Raw genomic sequence first — 18,483 nt, forward strand, 5'->3', positions numbered from 1 at the left:
TATACATATTGGACTTGGACTTGTTGCTTGACCATGTTATGACTACGTTATTTTTTGTTACCCTGTAGCTATCAGTGAAACTATTTTAGAATCAGAATTCAGAAGTGAACCAAAATGCATAGCTTGAGCAGCAGTGGAACTATGGTAAACATATACCTCATCAATCTTATTTGAAACATTTTTCTTTTACAGTAATTTTAGAGAAAATACTAAATGCTTTATAAAAAGATAGTTTTTTTTTTTAAGAAATTTCAAAAAAGTAAAGTCATGTAGAACACTAATAACTTAAGGATGGTGGAACAAAATAATAGATAACCTCTTTAAAAGTGAGGAATAAACAGGAATCATGTTCATAAAATGTATGTAAGCACCTGATGCTTTCTCTTGAAAGAGGTTTGTGAGCTATAATTTTTATTCTTATTTATGCCTGGTTTTGATTTTCTATGACATCTGCTTTTTTGAATTGTGGAATATGATTTTTATTCATGCATAAATTTATAGGGCACTATTTCCTGTAAGTGCCTTTTATAACTTAGGATCGTCAGTGTTTTAAAAGTATGATGTCTTATGTAAAATTAAGAATTCATGTTAGGGAATTGGATTCTTTGATTTGACAACTTTCCTTTCATCTGAACAGGTGAGGTTCACTTCGCTGGGATTAGGATCAGCACTGACCACCCTTGAAACTGGCTGTATGGCTTTGGCAAACAGTTGTCAAAACATTTCTGGTGGGCTCTGGGGAACGGTGGTGAACATTCTTCTGGATCAGTCGGAGTGTAGTATGGTGCGCCGGGAGGTACGTGTGTCTTTAGCACCACCTCCCCGTTCAGCCGCAGAGATTTGTTACGATGGTCTTTATAAACTGTACCCTCTGTTCAGCACTGTGGGCTGATCACCCACCGTGATCTTTTCTGCCTGCAGAAACACCCGAATGAAATGCTATCAGAGAATAAAAAAGATACTAATTCACAGTAAATACTGGAGTCCTTTATTTTGATAAGATCAAAGCTGAATTTGCTGTATTTCATACAAACTCTTCTATATTATTACACATTGAAAAGTAGTTCACAGAAAAAAAATTACTTTTCTGTTACCTCAGTGTGTAAGTAATATCTATAAAGCTTAAATTGGATGCATGACTATCACAATACTTTGTAGTAGTTACATGACCTAAGAGGAAAAATAAACCCTGTTTTAATTCTTTCTAAATAATTTGTGTTTTTTTGTCATTGCTGCTTTGAAATGGTGATTAATGCCAATATTTTTAAAAATAGTAATGAAACAGTGATTAGAGGCTTATGGAGGAAACAGGAGCTCCAGGGCCCACAATTTGCTGGTTCTCTGTTCCAAAATCCAAATGCTGTAGTTTTCTTGTTACTTATTTTTTAATGGTAATGCTTAAACTTTAGCTTCCTCTTGATTTACCAACTTTAAAGACATCTGTTGACTTAACAGTTAAGGTGGTTGAAAATTTCTTGGGTCCCCTCTGTTAGCCCTGTTATTCACCCTCATATCGTCATCTTCACTATATAGATGATCAGTGTTCATACCACTAGGATTATTCAATTTGACCATCTTCGGGACGTAGAAGATAAAGTTGGATATTTGTGGTTTGTATTTCTAGTTAGCCCTCTTACTGAGAGGAGCTTGGATGAGAGGGAAAAGGGGGGAGAGAGAGAGAGAACGGGGTACATGTGTATGTGGAATAATAGAAACATGAAAGTGTATTTCTTAACTGCTGTCACAACAGTTTATATTTTATAGATCATTTTTTGGAAAAGTAAAATTCTGAAATAGGAGTGAGCTCAGTAATTCTCATAGTGATGTCTCAGCATGTATTGTTGCCCAGTCATATGTTTTTTATTATGAGATTTCAATATATTGGTTATTTTGGAGATGACAACAAGGTGGCAGTATTGACATTTTCTTTTTTTTTTTTTTTTCTAGGCTGCATTTATTCTTCAGAATCTCCTTGTAATTCCAATGCCTTCAGTAATTTTAAAGGATTACACTTGGCAGGTGGGTGACTTTAAACAATTATCAAGCTAGTAGATATTTGAGATTAATTGGTGATAGAGTAGGCATATATAAATATATATCTCATTACTAAAGAAACTATGGCAACAATATCCTTATAAGAGTATATAGAAAAGAAATTTTTTAAAAGATTTTCTTTATTTATTTGGCAGAGAGAGAGAGATCACAAATAGGGAGAGAGGGGGAAACAGGCTCCCTGCTAACCAGAGAGCCCGATGCGGGGCTTGATCCCAGGACCCTGAGATCGTGACCTGAGCTGAAGGCAGAGGCTTAACCCATTGAGCCACCCATGTACCCATGAATATAGAACTTTTCTTATAGTTTATCAGATTTACAAATTTTTCTCTGTAATGTTAAAGGTAATTTTGATCAGAAATAATAGCTAACATTGTGTTTACTATGTATGGAAATAATAGTTAATGCAGTTTATTATGCAGTCTTCTAGGAGCTTAACAATATTTAACTTAATATTTAACTTGTATAATTGGTTGAATTCTGAACTACCAGTCATTTTCATTTTGTAGATTAAGGAACTTTAGCACACGGTTTAAATAGATTTGCCCTAAATCACACCTTTGCTTTGAATCCAGCTAGTCTCTCTTTTCCACTCATTATACTGCCTCTCTAATTTAATAATAATACATAAATTTGTTTGTGGTTAAGAATGCATTAATGTTAACATCTTTTTTCCTTTTTCTGGGTTAGTGCAGTTAAGGTCATAATTTATCTTTCTTTGGTTTTTACTGGATTAATTTTTTGTTTTGAAAATCAAGTCCAGTGGTACCTAACTTTTTTTATAGCTTCCTGCTTTTTTAGATGATTTGGAGAATAGAAAAGTGTTGCCACTGGGGAGATAAGAGATGCGCTTTCTCTCTGTATATTTATCAGTTATATTGCTACATCTCACTCTCCAGGATCCTAGACAAATCCAAGGTTTCTTTCCCTTTTTCCACTAGAATGTATCTTTGGAGGAATTGCTAAATTCACTTGAGCCTGCTGTGAGGGCAGCTCTCCAGGCAGGGACCTGAAGCCTGGATCCAGGTCAAGGCCCACATCTCATTTTACTCTCGGAAGGCCGTTTTCCATAGCTGATGTACCAGCTTAACCCTGCTAGTTACCGAGTATCCTGGCCACTTTTCTACTTGTTTCTCTAATTTGTTTAACATTGTCTTCTGATAGTGGTTGATTATCCGTAGTCTGTACTGTAATAAAATCATAGGAGACAAAACTGGAAGGAATATACAGGATTAATATTTATGTTAATAGTGTAGTAGTTTGATTTTTGTCATCCAGTAACTAGATTTTAAAATGTGTTTTTTTTGGCTCAAATACAAATCATCTCTAGTCCCATTGTTAAACTAGTGACACTTGTGTTTTATATGCTTGGTAATATAATGCCAATGAATTTTTTATTGTTGAAATATAATATAAAAGCAAGAGTAATACTACTTCTGGGTTCTATTAAAGTTTTTGGGACATTTTATTAAAATATAGACGCATATATAGATGTTCCTGTTTTTCTCTTGCAAGTTCAATACCGTACAGTTTGTTTTTGTTGCTAATGACCTGCTTACTGCAGCTTTTGGTTTTTTTATTCTCCATTTCTTTATCACAGAATTAATTTTCTACTAAAATGTTGAAAATAGTGCTTTATTTATTTTTTTTAAAGATTTAATTTATTTGACAGAGAGAGAGCGAGCAAGAGAAAGGGATCACAAGTAGGCAGGGTGGCGGGCAGAGGGAGAGGGAGAAGCAGGCTCCCGGCTGAGCAGGGAGCCCAATGTGGGGCTCCATCCCAGGGCCCTGGGATCATGACTTGAGCCGAAGGCAGATGTAACTGACTGAACCAACTAGACGCCCCAAAAATAGTGCTTTAACTGAGCTTTTGGAGTCTTTTGCCTTGCTTATTATGGCTAGGATAAAACATTTTGAGAGCTGCTCTGATTCAAAATAGTATTTGATGATTAAACTTTTGCTAGTCTTACGCAAAATTAGAAAAACAAGCTTAATTGTTTTTTGCGTTTTTAATAAACTCAGATTTTCTTCCTCTCACTCTTTTTTTGATCTTTTTTTTGGTCATTATTTTTCTTTAAAGATTTTATTTATTTATTTGACAGGCAGAGATCACATTTAGGCAGAGAGGCAGGTAGGGGGATGGGGGCGATACAGGCTCCCTGCTGAGCAGAGAGCCTGATATGGGGCTCAATCCCAGGAACCTGGGATCATGACATGAGCTGAAGGCAGAGGCTTAACCCACTGAACCACCCAGCACCCCTGTTTATGGTAACTGTCCTTATTTAGCACCATAAAGAGCTGATAGTCTCATATTTGTCCCCCCCTCCCTTTTTTTTTTTTAAGTTTAGTGGTACTTTAAATGCCAAAGTGAAAACAGCTGTTCCAAGAAGGGAGAAAAATAGTCTTCAAATACTTCGATGGAATTTTATAATCTCCAAGAGGTTGTGGCCTTTGCCAGTTTATTACATCTAGAAAGAATGTGCTACAAATCCAGTATTCTAAAACCAGAACTGTCTTTGGTAGAATGATGAATAATAAACTTATTCAAAAAAATGTCTTAGGGTACCTGGGTGGCTCAGTGGGTTAAGCCTCTGCCTTCAGCTCAGGTCCAGATCTCGGGCTCTCCGCTCAGCGGGAGCCTGTTTCCCTCCGCTCTCTGCCTGTCTCCATGCCTACTTGTGACCTCTCTCTGTCAAATAAATAAATAAAATCTTTTTAAAAAGTTTTATTTGCTTGTCTTTATATATATTTCACAGTATTTTGAGGATAGAGCAGGAAGTAGCACCAGTATCTAGAAGCATTGTAAATATGTTATTTTGATTGAGGTAGGTATTTCATTAATTATGTTTTACAAAGAGAACTGCTTTTACTGCTTTCCACTTTGTTTTGATACCTGAAGTCCAAGTTGATATTCTCTGTACTGTTGTTCCACTGGGCATTCTGCAGTGTTCTTTTTGTGATTACTGCCCCTTCCCAAATTCTTTCCCTGCATACCCAGAATAAATTCCTATTTCATGTCAGTATCTGGAATTGTTGTACTTCTGAGTGGTAATAATTCATATGTACAAATAATGTAACTGGTTGGTTTTCCTTTTATTGCTGAGTGCTAGAAAGTTTAGAGCCTTCCCATCCAATGTGGCTTATCTGGTATATATGTTTTTTGGCTTTATTCCTGGTTCTGTATTTTCATACCCTTCTTTTTCTTTCTTTCATCCCTGTTACACTTTTACTATCATGTTATAATTTACCTTTCTTTGTAGTAGGCCTTTAATCTTTTCTGGAACAAGATGAAGCATAAATCACTTAAAACATTTTAATTTTAAAAAGTATTTATTAAAAAATACTCTCAGCAAACCATATAATCCATTTTAATTCCCTCTAATCAGAGCATTTAATATCTATATCAATAATTTAGGTTCTTTTTCATATATTAACTTTATTGCCTTGCCCACTTTTTTTTTTTAAGATTTTATTTTATTTAATTTGAGAGAGAGTGTGAGAGAGATAGAGGGGGAAAACACAGAGGGAGAGTGAGAGGGAGAAGCCTATATGACCTGAGCCATAGGCAGACACTTAACCAACTGAGCCACTCAGAAGCCCCTGCCTTGCCTTACTTCTTACCACTTAACTTAATCTGTCTGTGTAGAATGTATGTGACCGTATTTTTCATATATTTTTTAAATGTTTCTCTCAGCCCCCGCCCCAGACATGATAGTGATTCATTAGTCTTTGCTAGTACATAATGATATTGCTAAATAAATAAAGTTAAAAATCAGGTCTTAAGTTTTGTAGCGTGATTCCCCACTTACTGTTGCATGGATACAGAAATGTAGTGTATATGGGCAGTGACCAGGAGCCGGAGAAGAAAAGGGGCCTGACTTCAGTGCAGTTTTACTCAGCACCCAACACCTTCATTCGGGCCCTGAAACCCTGGCTCCTGCTGCAATGAGAACTCAGTTTTTGGTGCATCAGGCCTGGTGTGCATCATAGCACTGTTTTTTGTTTTTTCAAAGATTTGTTTATTAAAGAGAGAGCACGTGCCCACATGTGTAGGGGGAGGGGCAGTGGGAGAGGAAGAGAGGTAGAATCCTCCAGCAGATGGCCCGTTGAACACAGAGCTGGACACCGGGCTCTGTTGCAGGATCCTGTGTTGATGACCTGAGCTGAAATCAAGAGCTGGCGGCTCAACCAACTGAGCCAGGCAGGCACCCCTCAAGGTACTGTTTTTTAAGAGTAGTGCCTATGAATACTGGTCTTCCCTTCTTCAAGGCTACAGCCTGCTCAGGCAGAGAAAACAGAATCATTGTCCTTCAGCCTTCAAACTGTCCTGCTCCTAGCTCTCCATTGTCTTGTAAACCAGGTCTCTACAGAGTGACTTGGATTTTAGTACTCTTGTGTGGGGAAGATTCTGTTGCTGGGTTTAGTTTGAGAACCATTATCACAAATCCATATCCCTGCAACTTTAATAACCAGGATGGGATTTTAGAGTTGATTATAACAAATGTATTGACTCGATAGGGATTATCAATGTAGTTTGTTTGACTTCATTTGTGTAAATGTTTGTTGAGCACTTCAGTTTTGGGGGGTTCACATGTACCTAATCAGATTTAATTCTCCAGGGCTTATGGCCTATGGGAGAGACCAAACATATACCCAGGGAACATTGCTATAATATTTTATGTAGAATCATGGCAACTTATGCATAATTTTTATAATATTAAAGTTGTTCTTTCCACTTGAATATTATCACACATTTAAATGTAAAGGTAATTTCATGCACTTAAGTATAGTGAGTTGTCAGTTTGTGGTGTAAGTACACTTGTTTATGCTTTAGTTCCTTTCCACATTTTGATATGACTTTGAATTGTCTATATGTATTTTATTTTTTTTAATTTATTTTGAAAAAAATTAGTCTTCTGTAAAAGTTGCAGAAACAGTAACAGTTTTTGTATACCTTTTACCCAGACTTTCCATATGTTACAGTTATACCAAGTTTGCCTTAGCTCTCTCTGCTAGTGTCTTTTCTCTGAACTGTTGAGAGTTGCAGGCATAATTCTTCTTTTTTCCCTAAATACTTAAGTGTGAATTTCCTAAAAATGAGGACATTCTCATATAAAATTATCGTAGTAATTATTAAAGTTAGGTAATTATTCAAATATTCCCAGTTGTCTTACTATTGTCCTTCATAGGAAAGAAATAAATAACGCCACCCTAGTAAAGATCTAGGATCAGAAATACATGTTACAGACAGTTGTCATATCCATTTTGTTTCTTTCTTCTAAAATAGTTCCTGAATCTTTAACATTTATGACCTTAGCATTTTTGAAGAGTACAGGCTGTTTAGTTTTTGTAATATTCTTTCATTAACTTTATCTGCTCTTATGATTAGATTCAAGTTATACATTTTTTGCCCAAAAGCGTATAATTGATGTATTCTTGTTAGTACATTGTATCAGGAGACAGGATCATCTCTTTGTCCCATTAGTGGGGATACTGACTTTGCTTACGTGGTTAAGGTAAAGTCTGCTTGTTTCCTTTGTGTGGAATTACAGTTGTAACTTTTGCGGGAAGACACTCTGAGATTGTATTAATACCTGTTTCTCATCAACTTTCTTCCTCTAGTTTTAGCTTCCATTTGTGATTCTTGTCTGAATTCTTGTGATTCTTGTCTTGTCTGAAACAATGGTTGCCAGATAGTGACTTTCTAATTCTGTCCTTCTTTCTACATTTATTACATTTTCCTGTTAGAAAGAGCTTTCATTTCTTCCCCCTTTATTTGTTTACTTCATTTATTAATTTATTTGTCTTATGAGTTACAGCCTGTTTCTATCCTTATTTATTTAGATATTCAAATTGTTCCAGATTTGACTAGGTGGAGCCCCCCCATGAAGAATAGTTTGTCCCTTTAATGTGTTTTCTTCAGTCTTTGAGCACTTCCCTATTTTCTGGTGTAGCAAGCAGCCCTAGCCCGGAATCAGACATTTGCTTAGAGAGCCCTGATCTTTTAATGGAGAATGGTATTTAGAAATGAGATCTGGGTTCTAAATATGTTCATTGTTTCTGAGCAGGGGGAAGGAGTCATTGCTTCCATGTATTCATAGTGGACACAGCTGGAAACTCTCTGAGTGTGTGTTTATGTGTGTGCTTTAGATGGATAGCTGACTCATTTATAGTTACAGTATGTATCATTTCCGTATTTGATGTGATAACTACCAGTACATGTTTTTCATCTTTTAAGGTGTTCCTCATGAATCATTATGAGTATTAATTTCATAAAACAATAAATACTTGGTGTCAGAGAAGCAATATCATTTTATCTATATTCATAATTTATATGTAGTTAGGGATTTCTTATGTAACTAGGGTCATTTTTCCCTGTCTTTGCATTTTATTAGAGGAATTTTTTCTATCTGTTACATATCAAAATAATTCTTTTTTCAACTTGAAAATATTCTTCAGTCTTTTTTTTTTTTTTTTTTTTTAAAAGTTTAAGTAATATTTACACTCAGCATGGGGCTCGAACCTACAACCCTAAGGTTGAGAGTTGTGTGCTCACCTGCTAAACCAGCCAGGTGCCCCTATTCTCTGCTCTTAAATGTGATTTTTATTTTGCTTCTCTTTTGCTTCCTTTTGAACCACAGCTTAATGGGTATATTAGTACTGGGATACCAGGAGTAAAATATATGTTTTTAAATTAATATTATAGCTTATTGCATCCTTGAGAACAATGTTTTCAAATTGGAGTGTTTTATGACATAATTAATTTGCTGTTTTCAATGCACACTTATTATCATACCTGGTGATTTGAAGAATTTTCTTCCTTTGCATACTGTCTTTCTCAGCTCTCCCTGGCCGTTTTGCAGATGATCTGGCAGCCCTAGCACTCACCTGAGGGCAAGTCTGGTAGGGATGAAGACGTGCTGGGACAGAGCAGTGAGACCATGCTGATTTCCCCACTATGCCAGAAGACAGCCCCATCAATTACTGATGGATCTGTAGAGCGAAGCCTTATGCATGCATAAAAAGCTTCATTGTTCTGGACCTTCTACTATTAGTCATCTGTGGAAAGCCTGAGTCAGATCATTTTTTGTACACATGCTAGGCTTGGCCCTACTGCCCTGGGGAAAGCTCTATTGCTAACATGCCATTGCTACTAGGAAGCTTTGGCAGGTGGAGAATGGGGACCCAGGCTTAATGCTTAGGTAAAATAAATTGAATTAAAAAAATGGTGTAATAGGTACATATTCCAGATTTGATCTTCTTTGAGAACTTAAAAACATCTTGAATGAATTGTTTGAATTTTTAGAAGAATGTTTTAAAAAATAATATGTACAGTTAAAACAACCATTAGGGCTTATAATGAAATTTACTGCATCTCTTCATTCACAGAGACAGCTTTACCTCCTACTGATTTTAATTCTTCAGGTAGTTGCTTTCATATCTCTAAATAGTAGTTTGCAATAGTGTTTGTTCCTTTACTGTGTTGATACGCAGGAGTTAGCTCATTTAAGTAATGTCCTGCCAATTTAGTTCTGTTACCAAACTTAGTTTCTCCACCTGCTCTTTCTGATCTTGTTACCTGTGGATAATATCTCTATCCCCACCATTTAGAAGGTAAGGAAGTTGTGGATAGGATGTCCCTATCCTTTCACTTCTGCTGATATTTGTCAGTTTTATCTTTTACTTTGTGAATGTTGATGACATTTACATTCTCTTCTGCAACCTTGATTTATCTATAAATGGATTCTAAAAATTGAAAACTAGTAATTTACTACACAGCCACTTATGGGGCTGTGGTTATACTTCTGTATCTCTTCATCTAGGGTTGTGATTTCTCTGGTGCTCAGAAGAAACGTTTTCTGATATTTATATATATATTGTATGTATACAAACATAGGTGTTTATGTATGTGTATAATTAAAAAAAAGTGGTTTGGGTGATTTTTTTCCTATGGAGTGTCTATCTAATTTTTTTTTAAATTGTGAGTCTATATTGTATCTAATGTTTTTTTAAACTCTTAGTCATCCTTTTTTTTTTTTTTTTTTAGGTAGGATCCTTTCTTGAAGAGAAAGGATCTTCAAAATTATCATACTCCTACCTAAAAACAAGTGCATGAGCAAGAAACTTGATGAGTTCTTGTGGTTTTGAAAATGTATTTAAATTGTATTCCAATAATTTGGATAGCTAACAGATAGGTTGAAATCATTCCTTACAGGAATTTTGCTCCATTGTTTTCTAACATCCTATACTGCTGATGAGAAATTGGACGCCCAGCTGGCTTTTTTACCTCTTTATGGCCAACTTTTTCATTTATCATCCTCTCTTTATCTTTGATGTCCTAGAATTTTATGGTTTTGTATCTTTTTTCATTGTTCTTGCTTGACACTCATTAAGCTTCTTAATTTGAAGACATAGATGTGTCGTATCTTTTGGCTCTACATGTATTTTCATTTTTATTTATTTTATTTTTTTAAAGATTCATTTATTTTAGCGCTCATGCAAGAGAAAGTACGCATGCTTGTGCGCAAGCTGGGGGAGGGACAGAGAGGAAGAGAGAATCCTCAAGTGGACTCCTGCTGAACATGCAGCCTTACTCGGGGCTTGATCCCAGGACTCTAGATCATGACCTGAGCAGAAGTCAAGAGTCGGTTGTTTAACTGACTGAGCCACCATGCACCCCTATATTTATTTATTTTAAAAATGACTTTTCTTTTTCCTTTGTTCTATCATTGCACATATCGTATGAGTCCCATATTAAGTCCCTTGAATTGATTTCATTTCCTTTTATAGTTTTACCTCTTAGTCTTTTTTTTTCTGGGATATTAATCCTTCGTTCATATCAGAATTAATTTAACGTATTCAATCTTGGTAGGCTGAAATATTTTCACACTGATTTATAGGCAAAGAAAACAGTTGTTTTTTTTTTTTTTAAAGATTTTATTATTTATTTGAGAGAGAGAGAGCGCGCAGGCAGGGGGGCAGGGTGGGGGAAAGATCTTGAGCGGACTCCATGCTGAGTATGGAGCCCAGCACAGGCTCCATCCTACCACCCTGAGATCATGACTTCAGCCAAAACCAAGAGTCTGACACTTAACTCACTGAGCTACCCAGGGGCTCCTTTTTCTTTCTTTCTTTTTTTTTTTTTTAAGTTTTTATTTAAGTAATCTCTACAGCCAACATGGGGCTCAAATTCACAACCCCAAGATCAAAAGTTGTATGTTCTTCTGACTGAGCCAGCCAGGCACCACCCCTGCCCCCCCCCCACCAGAAACAGGTTCTGAAACCTTACTAAATAGATGGAATTTTAAAGTTAACATCTCCAAAAAAATAAATAAATAAATAAAGTTAACATCTCTTATTATGACTTATTTTGTATCATTATTTTCTAAATGTTTTCTTTCTATATTCATAAGGACTAGAGAAAAAAATGAATTTTAAAAATATAAATATTCCTTAACTTACAATGGGGTTCTGTCCCAGTAAACTCACTGTTAAATTAAAAATATTATAAGTTGAAAATACATTTAATATGCTTATTGAATATCAGAGATTTGCCATGCCTACCTTAAATGTTCTCAGAACGCTTACATTAGCCTGCAGTTGGGCAAAATCATCTACACAAAGTCTGTTTGATAAAAAGTGTTGAATATCTCCTATAGTTTATTGAATATTATAATGAAAGTGAAAAACAGAATGGTCGCTTACCCTTGTGATCACTGGCTAACTAGGAGCTGTGGCTGGCTACTGCTGCCCAGCATCATGAGAATACGTTACTGCATATCACCAGCCGGGGAAGAGATCAAAATTCAAAGTCTGAAATAGTTTTTACTGAACACATATCACTTTGCTCCATTATAAAGTGGAAAATTGTAGGTTGAACCATTGTAAGTCAGGGACTATCTGTGTACTAACTGAAGGGTAAATGGGATTATGTTAATGATTCTTTATCACTAAGGGAATTATGTATACTTGTAGAGTCGTTACTCCAATTCTACATCCCTTATGTATAATTTCTCCCTTACGGTGGAAATACGTATAACTGAAGAAAAGGTAGATTTTACTTATTTATTTATTTACTCATTCATTCATTTATTATTTTTTAAAAGATTTTACTTATTAGCGGGGGGAGGAGCTGAAAGGAGAGGGACAAGCATACTCTCCAGAGTGTGGAGTCCGACATGGGGCTTGATCTCACAACTCTGAGATCTTGACCTGAGCCAAAATCAAGAGTCAGACACTTAACCAACTGAGCCACCAAGGCACCCCAAAAAGGTGGATTTTAGAAGACAGCGAGTCTGTAATATACCTTTCCTTCTAGCAGTTGGTATAACCTTCAGCCTCAGCAGACCTTTACAGAATAAAGAGTAAATTTAATGAGTAGATTTAATGAGAGCTCTTGAAGGGTTTGTTTTTGAGATTTATATAGCCTATATTCTTTCACCTATTTTTATTAAACCTTCATGAATTGTAAGACTGCAGTGTAACTCATCTAGGAAGATAAGTATGTTTTTTTTATAGGTATAATTTTGCAAAAGTAAAAATTTTATGCGGTCTATAACAAAATTTAAAAATTGTTCTGGGCATCATTATGAAATATATTTAAAAAGGTAGTATTTGTCCTACTTTGTTTAATCATTTTATTTTATTGGCTTATTGAAGTTTGTTAAGTAGTTGGAACTAAGCTAGTAAACTTAGCTGAATTATTTATAATTCCCATCTTGGTTGTTAATTCCTTCTCTGAATTATTATAGTGAGGCCTTTACTTTGTGATGTTAAGCAACTATTGCAAATCTCCTATATATTTGAGATGTTTTGTACATTTAGAATGTTATAAGTTGCCTAAAAGAAGAGTTTGAAGATGTGGATGTTAGGATTGACTCTGTGGTTTTGGATGAATTATTTCCTTCCAGATCATTAAATAAGTGCATGAAAGGGCCACATTGCCTGAAACATACCATGGTTGACAAACAGCCATATGACCCTGTTCTTGTACTTTCACAAGAAAAGTTTTACCTGTTTCTTCTAGACCTCAAAATTTAAAGTTATGCAGGGAGCATCATGTGCTGGTTGCTCATTAAATAGCTTTATTTCTTATTAAATATGTAAATTGCTCTATTGATGAAGAGTAAGTTCACATTATTAGGTAGTTTTATTAGAATACAACCATAACAATTCACGACCATAAAAGGAATTTAATCATGAAGTCAGAGTTGATTATAATGACAGTATCCTGAAATGGAAATAATCTTACTGTTTTAATTTTACCTTTCATTTGTGAATTATTTTATCTTCCTGGATAGTAAGTTTTAACATCCATCTTTTCTTGGTGATGAGCAGACATGAGAAAAGGGACCCATACATAAATATCACAGTTAATGATAAACTTTGAATATGTTTTGACCATACCTTTCCTTGTGGCACTTAAATTTCTGTTTTCTGTCTTTTATATTTCTCTCTCTTATGGTCTGTTTTAAAAATCATAACTTTTTTTAATCATTTTCCAAAAACAAAAAAAATTATAAGCTAGTGACATGATTCTTTGCAAACTTTAAACGTATCCTGACTGCTTGGTTTTTGCCACTGGATATTCCAGGAAAAGTAGTGAGTGGCAGTGCAAAACACAGTTTGGAAAAAAGTGCAACGAGATTAAAATTGTATAATGGCAAATTCTTCTCAGTGTCCTGATGGAAGTGTGTGTGGGGGCATGTGTGCCTGCATGTTTCTCTTGGCAGAATTCATTCAGGGAGAAGTAATGTGGCAAACAAGTTTTATCCTTGATAGTGATGAGGCTTTCATTTTTATCTGGCATATTGATAGGTGCAAAAATAATTTGGAACATAATTACTGGATCACATTATTTCAGATATTTAAATATTTTATTCCGTGTAGGTTGAAAAATACTGCTTTTATTGTATTTGTGGCTCGAGTATGTAATTACTTGGTTGAAACTGTAGCATTTCATAGAAGCATTGTAAAGTAATGTTTATCCCTCAAGAGATAGAATAGATCAGCCTTCTGCCTTCAGAGGACTTTTAGGCAGCAAAAGCTGAGAGGATGAAATATTTGCCCTAGGTCAGGTTGCTTTGAGTGTGGAGGAACAGAGGCAGGGGGAAGGATCATGGTAGCACCTGGGTTGCATTTGATTCGATGAGAGGAATGTGGGGGCAGACAGCAGGTCTTTTTGAAGAAATTACATTATGAATCAGTTTCTCTTTCTTCTTCTCTCCCTCTTTGCTTATAGGGCCCCTGTGTCCATGATGAGGATTCTGGCCTGTCACTAACAGGAAAACCTGCCCTTCAGGCTCTTTTATATCACTGCCATTTTTATGAACATTTGAATCAGATGGTAAAACACTGTTACCTGGGACGGTGTACATTTGATTTGAATTTTTCTGCTCTTGATCGAACTTCGGAAGGCGGTGATTTAAATGGTAAGTACATTACATCTTTATTTTTGTGAGATCTAACTTTCTAAAAACTGTTGAATACCTATGTGTTTGTTACAGAATATTTGAAAAATAATGAAAGTACACAGGAAAACGCTTTTCTCTGGGCCTCACTACACAAACATGACCTTCGTTAACGACAGGGTGGATTTTCTCCAGTCTTCTCTCTCCTGTAGCGTTTGTTTGTTTTACATGATTGTGTTCATGTCTATGTACATTTTTGTTCCCTCTTTCCACTAAGCATTGCCTAAGCATTTTTCTTCATTATAAATTCTTCATGGAAACCATTTTGACATCTGATTAATGTTTTATAAGCTATTCATGCCCTTCAGTAAAGTTTTACAGTTTTTTTCTCTATTAGATGTTTTAAACTTTTCGGAATTTTCTTCCTAGGCAATCAAGAATGAGACCTTTTCCTACTAAATTTTCTAATTTGTTTTGTAATATATCAAAAAGCTATTTGCTTTTGGTATGGTACTCATTTATCAAAATATCTTGTCGAAACCTTCTTCTATCTATTTGTAGATTCTTTTGGATTTCTATGATCTTAGCATGTGTAAATACTTTTGTCTCATAATAATAACTTAATGATTTTAAAAAATAAGTTATATTTTTAAAATTAATTTTTAATAGTAATTTTTGAAAATCTTGACATAGTTTCACACTTACAGAAGAGGTGCAAGAATGCAAGAATGTTCTCAAATGTTAACATTTTACTGTATTTGTTCCCCTATGCCATGCGTATGCATATGTATGTGTTTATATGCATGTATACGTATATATATTTTTTTTTCCTGAGGTATTCTAAGAGTGAATTGCAGACATAGTTCCTTTACTCCCAGATACTTAAATGTGAGCTTCTAATTCACTTTTCTCCTCAATTCTTGAAAGAATTAAGAGGAAAACGACATTTGATGAAGATTTTGAACATTTTTTTTTTAAAGAGGAAGAGAGAGAGAGATGGGGAGGAGGGGGCGTAGAAGAGAGAGAGAGAGAGAGAGAGAGAGAGAGAGAATCTGAAGCAGGCTCCACACCCAGTACAGAGCCTGATGTGGGCTTTCATTTCCTCACCCTGAGATTATGACCTGAGCTGAAATGAGAGTCAGACGCTTAACCAACTGAGCCATCCAGGCACCCCAGAAATTTCTGAAATTTTAAATAAATGTCCTTATTAGGAAAGTGACCTATTTCATTGTTTGGATTTCTCTGGGTCAGTGTTACTCAAAGCATGGCTCTTGAACCAACATCATTCAAATCTTTTGTGAACGTGTCAAATGCAAAATTACGACTCTCACCCTGATTTGGGGGAGTAGAATCTCTGGGAATAGGACCCAGGACATTTCTTTAACAAGCGTTTCATGCTTCTTAGACACATTAAAGATTGGGAGCTTGTGGTCTTGATAAATTGTATTCAATTAAGCCAAGCAAACTCCATTAATTGTCATTAAAATTTTTAAATTTTAAATTTTAAAATTGAAACAAGATTTATATATAAATTAATTAAGAATAATAAAAATTAAGCAAACTTTTTTCCTTAGTTCTTGGTTGGTTTTCTGGAACAAGTTCTTCACTGGTTTCCTATAACAAGTATTCTTTCTGTTAAATGTTTTAATACGAAGGAGACTGTATTCATGTTGACAATTTTTCTGTTGTCACAGGTTTAGATGACTCATTCAAGTTTTGGAGGGCTCCATCTAGGATGTCCAATCAAGATCAAGATTCAAGTTCTCTCTCCACCTTGGAAACAATGGTACTTCCAAAGAATGCATGAGTGCTTCATTTTGAATCTCTGAAAAAATTTGAATTTACATGGTGGACAGACGAGACTGTATACAGAGTATAAGGTTATGATTAAAATAGCTGTGATTTATTTATTTATTTATTTATTTTTTTTTTAAAGATTTTATTTATTTATTTGACAGATAGAGATCACAAGTAGGCAGAGAGGCAGGCAGAGAGAGAGGAGGAAGCAGGCTCCCTGCTGAGCAGAGAGCCCGATGCGGGGCTTGATCCCAGAACCCTGAGATCATGACCTGAGCCGAAGGCAGAGGCTTAACCCACTGAGCCACCCAGGTGCCCCTACTTATTTATTTTTAAAAAATATATTTATTCATTTACCAATTTATTATTTAAAGTAATCTCTGTAGCCAGCATGGGGCTCAAACCCACAGCCCTGAGATCAAGAGCCCCATGCTCCACTACTGACTAAGCCAGCTGGGGGCCCCATAGCTGCAATTTTTGAAACTGCTGTCTGTGTAGAACTAGGGTCTAATGTACTCATAGAGTTACACTGGATGTCCTTTTAGATGAATTTACAACCTTTATTTCACCTTATTTGATAGAACCAGAAGCATCAAAATTTAAAAATGTTTATCAGTAGTAATAGAATAGATCCCATATGATAATAATGCTTGAATACCATGCAGTTTTGCTGAAGGGCGAAGCAATTTGGAGAAAATGGACCCATTCAAATGATTTCAATTTGGTCCTGTAGATTTTAAGCACTTTTCTAAATACTTGCCTCGGTAGAAGCTTGTTTTGATTATCTGAAATACTGAAATTTATGCCTGCCTGCCTGCCTTTTTCTTTTCGTATATGAGTTGCTTTGTTCTAAAAAGTTTGAGACACATTAAGTATTTCTAAGTATGACTGATGTTAGGTTTCACTTGTTTTACAAGAGTACGAAATCATTTCCTCTCAACTGGAAAGCATTACATTGAGTCGTAAAGCGTTTTTGCAACAGTTACTGTGTCGTAGACCCTGTCAGGAAGGCAAAGGCTTGGCACTCCTGCTATTGGAGCAAAAAAATATGAGAATAATAAATAATTAAAGGGTAATAATAAGATTCACTTCCTGTAGTCTCTGAACACTGGTACTTTTTGCTGCAGTTTTAGGAGTTATTTTTTACACGTAGACTCAGAAGAGTTTGTGGGTAGTACTGCATTGAAACTTTATTTGGAAAAGTAGAGTAATTACCCCAGTTCCACTAGATGTCATGCTTTCCTTTCCATGCTAGAAATAGTATGTATCTTCTTCTCAACAAGAGAAATAATATAATTAAATACAAAAAAGAGCTATATTAATTTGTTATTTAATTCACAGAAGGGCAGCACTAATGTGTGCTTAAAAGTAATTCATAGGCTTCCCTGTCTATTAAAAGGGTTATCCATAGACTAACCTTGAAATTTGTACATTCTTCAGTTCTTTGCTTGTAGTAGGTACTCAGTAAGGAGCAATTGTTCTGATTAACTTTGAGTCATCTTAGCTATTTTGTAGATACCGAGTTGTATTTATTCTATGCAATAATACTTAAGTACTTTTGCATTTTTCTATTTTATGAGATAATAATATATAACAATTACATATAATGTATAGTAATAGATATTTTAATAATAACAAATCTTATACATCAGGTTTTCTGAGGAAAATTATAGAAATACGTTATTTGTTATAATCATTATTAAAATAGAAGCACCTCTATTAGCATAAGACTCTGACTTGCTTGTGTTTGGATGTTACATATTCTTTTAGAAATATAAACCAATAAAATTTTTTTTTTAATAAAGCATTCTTATTGTAGTTCTATGTGGGATTGATTTTGTGGGGTTTCTCAAAAGATAATTATCTGTTGGAATTTTTACATTCAACTCTTTCTTTTCTTCTTTTGGATTCTAAGTAGAAGAGCTTTGGCGTAGGTCACTTACTCACCAAATTGGTGACTTTTATTCACAGAAATAGTCTCATTACCCCAAATTTTGCTAATTGTCATGTTTTTCTTGCCATGCCAGAGATACTGTATGTTTTTGTTCCAACAGGAAAAAAAAATTGGAGAATTTATTCATTATACCAGTATTTATTTATTTAATTGAAAAGGTTTATTTATTTATTTGGCGGGGGAACGCATAAGAGGGAAGGGCAGAGAGAGAGGGAGAAACCTCACTAGACTCTGCAGTGAGCACGGAGCCTGCCGCGGGGCTCTGTCCCA

General features: G+C 35.2%; 1 protein-coding gene across 3 annotated transcripts in view; it reads left to right on the top strand.

The window, feature by feature from the left end:
- The window catches only part of RTTN (rotatin), a 154,394-nt gene that overhangs the window by 80,071 nt on the left and 55,840 nt on the right, over positions 1-18,483 (top strand). For all 3 annotated transcript variants that reach the window (XM_032872250.1, XM_032872248.1, XM_032872249.1), the window contains 4 exons: positions 638-796; positions 1,948-2,019; positions 14,294-14,483; positions 16,157-16,248. In XM_032872250.1, the coding sequence (XP_032728141.1) occupies positions 638-796; positions 1,948-2,019; positions 14,294-14,483; positions 16,157-16,248 (513 nt within the window). The remainder of the gene's footprint in view (positions 1-637; positions 797-1,947; positions 2,020-14,293; positions 14,484-16,156; positions 16,249-18,483) is intronic.

The sequence above is a fragment of the Lontra canadensis genome, unplaced genomic scaffold (genome assembly GCF_010015895.1).
Source record: "Lontra canadensis isolate GAN:19392208 unplaced genomic scaffold, GSC_riverotter_1.0 scaffold44, whole genome shotgun sequence".
NCBI lineage: Eukaryota > Metazoa > Chordata > Mammalia > Carnivora > Mustelidae > Lontra > Lontra canadensis.